The sequence below is a fragment of the Myxocyprinus asiaticus genome, chromosome 28 (assembly GCF_019703515.2).
Source record: "Myxocyprinus asiaticus isolate MX2 ecotype Aquarium Trade chromosome 28, UBuf_Myxa_2, whole genome shotgun sequence".
NCBI lineage: Eukaryota > Metazoa > Chordata > Actinopteri > Cypriniformes > Catostomidae > Myxocyprinus > Myxocyprinus asiaticus.
Window position 1 is genome coordinate 45,065,775 of NC_059371.1, and position 9,284 is coordinate 45,075,058.

Here is a 9,284-nt window from a genome sequence, read left to right on the forward strand (position 1 = left end):
CATGATGAAAGTTTGGACAGAACCCACCTGAAGCTGTGGAACCAGATGCCAGCACAGGTGAGTGAGAATGAGGTTCTGTTGCAGCTTCAAGAGATGGAAGTTCTTATGATGGTTGTTCTACAGAACCTTCTGCAGGAACCTACAGCAGATAAAGGCCTGAAATGTGTCCCAGAGATAACCATTACTTCTACTGTGAGGAAAAAAGGTGACATCACCAAAAAAAGAAAGTAAAATTAATTCAAGTTCAATTTAAATTTAAATTCAATTCCGAATGCCTTAGTTCTTGTGATCCAGTTATTTCTATTTGCTGTCTTAGGGTGACCAATGATTTATTGATGGCGGAGGACGCTAGAGAGTTGCTTGATTTAACTGCAGCATTTAATACAATGAAGAGATGGGTGGGAATATCTGGGGTGACTTTAGATTGGTTTATTTCCTACTTCACAAATAGGAAATTTGTAGTGTCTGTCAGAGATGAGATGTCCTCCTCTTCAACAATACATTATGGTGTTCCGCAAGGATCACTGTTAGGGCCAATATTGTTTTCACTCTACGTATATGTTACCTCTTCGAAAATACAACATTAAATTCAGCAGGTGGTGAGAAATTTGGACGTCTATTTTGATACTAATTAAAATTTTGAATATCACATCAGGAAGTTAGTTCAGTCTTGTTTTTATGAGTTAAGGACCATTTCCAAGGTGAGACATGCTTTGAGTTTCAGGGATACAGAGAAGCTTATTCATGCTTTTATTTTGTCTCGCCTTGATTATTGTAATGCACTGTTTTTTCAACTTTAAATCAACGCACTTTAACACGACTGCTGCAGCTAGACTTTTGAATGAACAGGGTCTTTCAATCATATTACTCCAGTTTTAGCTTCTTTGCATTGGTTGCAAGCTCATTTTAGGGTTGATTTTAAGACTTTATTAACTACATATAAAGCATTACATGGTTTGTGCAACAGAATATTTAGCAGAACTTTTAAGGCCTTTCCAAACAGTTAGACCTCTTAGATCTTCTTGTCGTGAACTGTTGGCTGTTCCAAGATCCAGAAACAAAGGCGACAGAGCGTTTGTAGTGAACACCCCTCGATTATAGAACAGCCTGTCCTGGGATATTAGAGCTGGTGAATCTGTGTCTGTTTTGAAGTCTTGTTTAAAACCTCATTTGTATAGACTTGCTTCTATCACATGTGCATGTGTTGTGTTTTACTAAGTGTACAATTTATGTTTTGTGAAGAACTTTGTGGTAAATTGCTAAAAGCTGCTATAAAAAGTTACTATTATTATTATTGTGGGTCTTCAGCCCCATCGTACCCTATCATATAAAATAATGTGGGTGGGTAAAAATATTGTTTTTCCGATGCATCGCGATTCGCATTTTAACTATTTCGATCCTTAAATCCCAAGATTGATCTTTCACTCAATGTCCAACCCTCCACTACAGTGAGAGGAAATCACTCACATTTGCAATCAAATTTCCCGCTATGCGACTAAAGTGAATATATTTGGCAACTGGCTGGTAAATGTTCAAAAGTTGTTCCGTGTAATGTGTGTCCAAAGACGAGATCCACGTGACCCATTTGTTATTGTATACGGTCTTTTAATACTCTTTCTGTTCTTTACAGTCAGTTGTAGATCAAAAATTACTTAAAAAAATAACTAAAGAAAAAAAAAACATTTAAATCTAATCATGCATCGCACAGATGAGGTAAAGCCATTCCAGTCCTCTCTCGTTAACATGCGCTCATTTAAAGGCTTTGTTTACATAAATGCCGTTTTTTGTTAAAGAGACAGTACCAGTTTTAGCACATGTTCAACAAATCAATGTAAATAGAACAAATTATGCAATGTAACAAAATATATGAAATATAATATCTTATTTATTGAATACATTTATTTGTTCATTTTCAAAAAGACAAAATGAAGAAAAAGTAATAAAATATTAGTAAAATTAATATTTTCCTAATGTATCTAGTTAAACTGGGAGATCATTTTTATATAAGCAAAAAGGACATAACTGAAATAACCCATATGAATCAAAAGCTTGTGAATCTGAATCAAAATGGATAATCTGTATCAATACCAAGCCCTATTATTTACCAATATATTACCAGTTCGAAACTAAAAAATACATTGCATTTATGTGCGCACAAACCCTGTTTGAGGGAAAATGCTGTACCCCGTGAAACAGGTGTGGGGGAGGGCTAAATTTGAGAACATTTGAAATATTTTAAGGTCAAATTTGATTCATAATATATGTACAAAAAACTATTTAAAGCTGTAAAACATCCAGAAAATCCAAAAGGTCAACTGGTTCTTCGCATACGGGTCAAAATTGACCCGTTAACGCCATTTCTTTTATAAACACTTGAACACAAAAATATATATATATATATATATTTTATTTTGTTTGTTTGGATGGTCTTGACAGTCACAACCTTTGGTTCCAGGACCGAAAATAATTTTTGACACATTCTTCAACGGTCCCGTGTCAGAAATGGCCCTAAGACAATAATAGCGTTGAATATGAAAAATCCATATATTGTTATTCTATCTGCCCATTAATTAGTCACCAGCTTTCTTTCAAGACCTTAGTGATCTTTTATCAACAAAATCCAGCATCATAAATTCATCGGGAACCAACAAATATTTCAAAAACGTAAAATTTTATTATAAAAAAAAATTCTACACATTGTTGAATTAAACTGCTGGACGTATACAAAAATAAAAAAAAGCAATCTAACAAACCCTTTTGCATTTTTATTATTGCTGGAGACATTCTGTGTAAAAACATTAACATGTAAAAAATACAAAAAAACAATAATAAAAAACGAAACCACTCCCCAACACCAGTGATGCTTCAAACACAAACACACTCTATTCGTCGTCCTCGTCATCATCCTCATCATCATCATCCTCGTCCACCTCTTCATCATCCTCCCTCCTCCCTCCATCATCATCATCTACCTGGACTTTTTTAGCCGAGCCTGTGGGTCGACCCGGCCCCCTCTTATCCGCAGCTCCGCCCCCTGCGCGGTATGCCGCGACGTCCTGCAAACCAGAGAGATGTCAGATGTCTAGATCCGCCCACAAGACAATATACATGCAGCCCTATTGAGTCTGAAACATTTACATTGTATACACTATTAAAAACAATGTCCGTTCACCTTCTCGTATTTCTCACGCAGTTTCATGGCCTTCTGTTCGTAGGGTACGCGGTCTTTGCTGCTCTGCCTAGACCACAACTCTCCCAGCTTCTTCGCGATCTCTCCGATGGACAGATTGGGGTTCTCGCTCCTCACCGTCGGCCGAAATTCAGAGCAAAAGACGAAGAACGCAGATCTTCACAGAAATACAAAGAATCATGAAATCAATGCTTCTGAACGCAAAACTGTGCCAGTAACTTATGGGAAATATTTAAAAGCGAAACATTTACATTTCATCATTTAGCACTCTTCTCCGAAGTGACTTACACATTTTATAGACTCACAGAGAGCAAATTATACCAGATGAAAGGAAGCCCAAAACGAGCGTAACTTACGGGGGCCGTTTCGGGGCGTTGGGGTCTTTCTTCTTTCTGCCCGTCTTTCCGACACCTTTGGGCGGCACGTAAGACTTCATCTCCTTGTCGTAACGTACTTTATCTACTTTCGCCATGTCTTCAAACTTGCTCTTCTCTGAAGCGTTCAGGGTCTGTGCAGAGCGAAGACAAACAGTCGTGCATCTCCACTTACAAAAACAGTATTATGATCATGACAAATTGTGCTGTAGATACGAGATAGGAACTGCATGACTCACCTTCCATCTCTCTGAGCATTTCTTGGAGAACTCCGAGAAGTTGACCGGCACGTCGGGACTCTTGCGCTTGTGTTCATCGCGACAGGTCTGGACGAAGTAAGCGTACGCAGACGTCTTTCCTTTGGGTTTATTAACGTCTCCCTTCACCATGGCTGATCAGCTAACAGAAGATAGGAAAATAACTTTATTGACCATGCATTTATTTTTGTATTAGCCCTTAGTTCATTCATATATATATATATATATATATATATACACACACACACACACACACACACTAATAAATATGTATTAGTATGTGTGTGCGTGCATGTGTCTGTGTATATACACACACACACACACACTAATACATGTATGATATATGAACTAAGGGCAAATACAATAATACAAAATAAAGTACAGTGTGTAAAAATTACTCCGAAGATCCATTTGTTCAGGATTCTCACACATTTAGACAAATGAATTTCCATAATTTTTCCAGTCATTCAAAACCGTATTGTTTTTATTTTGTAAACATAGCACCAAGTGCCATTTCTAGCTAATACATTGTTTTAGGGTTAAGCATAAGAACACTAACTAGAGGTGTTTTCAGCCTTGCATGGGTAATGTGCAAAGGATGGGGACTAAAGTCCACACAGAAACGAAATGCATGTATATATAGATAATTGCATTGAAATAGAAAATAGTTGCATTGAAATGCATAAACAAACAAACGATTTTTGCGTTGAAATGCGCGTGCTTGAACTCGGTTTGTTGCTCCGAATCTTTTGTTGAACTAAGATTCCTCCATTTTCCTTCCCGCCTAATCCGCGTTCAGCCCTCCCCATCCCTCTTTCTAAACACATTACAGCATCTATAAACACAGAACTCACTCAATGCATACATCAAACCGATCACACACCACCGTTACTGCACCGAATCCCAGTTCAAACACTTTAAGTGCGCGCGCTCCGGTGTTCAGCAGTACACAAACGCACGCGCGGTCTCACAAAAATGAAGTAACAGCCAAACTCAAATGCATAAGTCGTGCATACAGCACTATTTCACCATACACAGGTAGAGAAGTGAATGTGTGCTTTAACAGCGTTAAAGTATAAAGACTTTAAGTTGCACAAACCTTTCCTTTATCTCCGATGACCAGCGCGCGCTTCTCTCCTCTGTTCTGCGTCACCCACTTGATCCCTCCTAGTCATGCGCAGAACGGACGACCGCCTGGGCTCGGCGGCTGATTGGTTCATTTTGAAATCAGTCACAGAGGGCTACGTCCAATCACCGGACGCTTCCGGAGGAATCCGCGGCGCTGATTGGTGGAGTAAAATCCGCGGCCTGGTTTAAATGTTTGCATACAAAAGCTTCAGAATGTATAATAGGCAGTATATCCCACATTTTATAGTTCATGCTGCAAACAGGTCATCCTACATCAGTCTTCACTACAGAATTATTAGCGATTATTCTAGCTATTTAATAGGTCGTACAAGGAGAGACCGCTGCAGGATACTTGGAGTTGATTGGGTCCCCTGTTTTTGTGACCCCTGAGCCCATGACCTTTGACCCTGGAGGATCCTTGAGTGAGGTTATGAGTGTGAAGGGAGCAGCTGAACTTCTGCAGCAGAGGTTCATCTTATCTGCGTAATAAATACATGAAAATTGTGTCATAATTTCCTCACACTCATGTTGTTCAAAACCACACAAATGGAGATGTTTAGCAGGTTGTTCACACTGCTCTCTTTCATACAACGACAGAGCATAGCGTCTCTCAAGCTACAAAAGCACCATAGAAGTAGTCCATATGACTTGCACTCTATATTCAGAAAAGTTGTTATTCACTGAAAATCTTCCCCTCCGCTACAAAGTCTAATTTGCGATCAGGTTCACATTCAAAAAAAGGTTTGACGTCACCATCGACGGTGCAACGCCATTGTTTTTCCATGTGCCGTAAATGAACAGAGGGGAAGATTTTCAGTGAATAACAGGTGAAATTCTGTCTTTTCTTTGCACAAAGCAATCAAATGACTTTTTATATTTTTTGTACCTTTTTTCAGCTTGAAAGACGCGGTCACTAGTGTTGTCACGATACTAAAATTTCACTAGTTGGTACCAATAACAGTAAAATTTCACCATTCTCGATACCAATTTCAATTGCACAAAAAAAGGGTAATATGCTATTGAACACACTCCTTTAGCCTATTTACCAAAGTTAAATGTACCCATGTAAATAATGCATTAAAACAATTGCATGCTGCAGTTGGTCCATGTGATTATTGAAGCACAAAATGGAGGCAACTGAGATTCATCCTCCACCACCCGGATTGAGGCGTGTCACTATGCCACCATGAGGACTTAGAGCGCATTGGGAATTGGGCATGCCAAACTGGGGAGAAAAAAAAAGAAACAAAATGTATCTGATATTTTTGACAGCAAAAATACGGTTACAGCACATAACATTTTTGACTTTAAAGGTGCACTCAGTATTTTAAAAAAAAGTTTTATTCCTAAAGAAATTAATTGCAATTTTGAAACATGTGTATGAAATCATGAACACTCACAGTACTTGTATAAAAGCTGTTTTATTCTACATAGAGAGGGTGCCATCATGGGGACGGCCATGTTAGATATGTTATATTATGCTGCATCCACACCACTAGGTGTCAGTGTAAGTTCAAGATGATATAAACCAAAAAATAACTGAGTGCACCTTTAAGAAGAGGGCGCTCGCTCATTAATAATAAGCATCAGGACTGGCGATGTGGTGTTTGTGTGGGGCAGAGCGTTTGCATATCAGCACTGTGGGTGTATTCTCTGTGGGGGTGGGCGGGGCATCGGGTGCTATCAGTCACCCGTCTGTCCCGCCTCCATCCACACGTGCAACCACAGGAGACAGAGACACATAAACACACACACACCTGACACACACCTGTCCTCAGGTGCAGCCTCAAGCTCCGCCCCCTCAGTGAGAAGAAAACAGTCCACACTCATTAGCCACAAGGTGAGATTTCTATTTGACATTCTGCAATATTTTGCAGCTTCAAATTTTCAGAAAACATCCATGTTATCAACCAGTAAAATGTATAAATATTTAATTTGTATTATTTTTCATGAGGTGACATTTGCATAATTCAGTGGAGATGCTGTATGTTTCAAAATAAGCTTATTATTGTCATAGGGGTTTTTGGGGAAATTTATGAGGTGAATTTATATTAGCATGGCCAAAAGGCCTTATATTATATTACACTAACTGAAGAGCCATGTGTGTTGCAAAATCTTTAAACGAAGACCTACAGAAATGTCTAGACCTCCTAGAGTTTTAAAGCTACGTTCTCCAAACTTCTCCAGCAGGTGGCGCTTCACGTGCTCTTCCGAACAGAAGCTAATCTGGTTAACGTCAGCGGTATCTCAAATAACCGCGGATAGATCAAATAACGGCAATCAGACAGGCCTAGTCCTGGAAAATATTTTAGTGAACGAATCCCTGTCACATACATTCTCTGGTCATCTGCTGTCATCTCTGCTTCGCTTTGACGAAAGTTTAATTATTGATATAATGCAAATTACTATTTTTTTGTTCCAACATTGCTGTTGTGTTAATCACAAAAACATTTGCGTTATAAACTTTAAACAACAATGACGGTCGGACCACTGTTTTTATTTTAATTATTATTAATTGGTTGCGTGGTGATTTGGCCGTAATACCTCGGGATTTGAATTAATTTTCAATAATTCAACGATCAGCATCTGCTTATACTGCAGTTACCACACGTAATGTGCGTAAAACACGGATGTCACAGAATCTAGCCTAAAAATGGCATTAGATATAAAACGCAGAATATCATGGAATATGACGTATTTGGATGAAAAAGAATACTTGAATGCACAAATAATCAAATTCAAATTGCGATATGTCCTAGTGTGATAATTAAACTGCAAAAGTCTGTGAATTAATTGAATAAATGTATAATCTGCAAGTGATGCATGCTTCAAAATGAATGTGTGAAGCCGCTCATACACTGAAAACACCTCTTCATGATCATCTCTGAAGTGTGCAGCACATACAGACTATTTATGTATTTATTTATTTATTTATTTATTCTCCCGTTTTCTCCCCAATTTGGAATGCCCAATTCCCAATGCGCTCTAAGTCCTCGTGGTGGTGTAGTGACTCGCCTCAATCCGGGTGGCGGAGGACGAATCTCAGTTGCCTCCGCATCTGAGACCGTCAATCCGTGCATCTTATCATGTGGCTTGTTGAGTGTGTTACCGTGGAGACGTAGCGCGTGTGGAGGCTTCACGCTATTCTCCGCGGCATCCACGCACAACACACCACACGCCCCACCGAGAGCGAGAACCACATTATAGCGACCACGAGGAGGTTACCCCATGTGACTCTACCCTCCCTAGCAACCGGGCCAATTTGGTTGCTTAGGAGACCTGGTTGGAGTCACTGGTAGTCAGCGTCTTTACTCGCTGAGCTACCCAGTCACCCCAGACGATGTATTTATCAAAGGAATATTCCGGGTTCAGTACAAGTTCAGTTCAGTCAACAGCATTTGTGTCATAATATTGATTACCACAAAATAGATTTCGACTCGTCCCTCCTTTTCTTAAAAAAAAGCAGAAATCTGTGTTCCAGTGATACACTTACAATGGAAGTCAATGGGGCCAGTTCTTCTGTTAAAAATCGCTGGTTTCCTGTCCTTCATCCTGGATCTGTGTACAGATTGATCGCACGCAGCACAGGGGTACTACACAGGGTTCATCCTGGGTCAAAAATGATCTTCGGTGGTGACTCGCGCGTACGGTCATCCACACGCTCAAAGTTGATTTATTACATAATTACATTTAATTAAAGCTGACGTATGTCATTTCCGTGCGACCGAACGGAATTGCAAAGTTTTTAAAACAGCTTTCTGAATACGCCCTCCCCATCTGCCGCTAGTCAATCAAAGAGATAGTCCCGCCCCCAACTCACACCACTGGTTGAGCAACATTGTTGGGGCGGGTCTGAGTGGGACGCTCTAAACCATCAGAAGTAAGAATACTTAGTTTTCAAGATATATATTTTTTGACGACAGTTTTCTTTGTTTTTATGTTATATTTAAGGGCAGGTGAATCTGAAATCAATGCAGAAATGTGTGCAGATGTTATGATTTCCATCTGTCGTAAATGAATAAGCACTGACCACTTTATATTACACAGCGGCCAATCAGACGGGAGCTTGTACTTTTGAGAAAGTTCTTGCAACTTTTGCCATTTTGTGCCATTCTCTCTCTCTCTCTCTGTCTCTCTGTCAGGATGTGAGTGTGTTCAAAGCGGGGGGCGGAGTTACACTGCTCAGTAGCCCCGCCCTCCTGATGCAGCCACAGTGGCGCAGTTGCGATACACATACAAGGACACAAATGTGAATTGTTTGTGCATTTGTTTTGTTTCATCAGGCTGCAGTAATGACTGTATCTGAAGTTCTTCACTCCAGGTATAAAACACACA

General features: G+C 39.6%; 1 protein-coding gene across 2 annotated transcripts; it reads right to left on the bottom strand.

Annotated features, from left to right (window-relative positions):
• Nucleotides 1–2,390: 2,390 nt before the first annotated feature.
• LOC127419342 (high mobility group protein B2-like) lies at nucleotides 2,391–5,006 on the bottom strand. 2 transcript variants are annotated; one of them, XM_051660701.1, is made up of 5 exons: nucleotides 4,921–5,006; nucleotides 3,804–3,963; nucleotides 3,547–3,698; nucleotides 3,173–3,347; nucleotides 2,391–3,056 (listed from the first exon to the last, which is right to left on the bottom strand). In XM_051660701.1, the coding sequence occupies exons 2-5, from the start codon at nucleotides 3,951–3,953 to the stop codon at nucleotides 2,883–2,885; spliced, it is 651 nt and encodes a 216-aa protein (XP_051516661.1). In that variant the 5' UTR covers nucleotides 3,954–3,963; nucleotides 4,921–5,006; the 3' UTR covers nucleotides 2,391–2,882. The 2 variants fall into 2 exon arrangements, with proteins under 2 accessions (XP_051516661.1, XP_051516660.1); XM_051660700.1 differs by lacking the exon at nucleotides 4,921–5,006 and adding an exon at nucleotides 4,676–4,870.
• Between the last annotated feature and the right edge of the window lie 4,278 nt (nucleotides 5,007–9,284).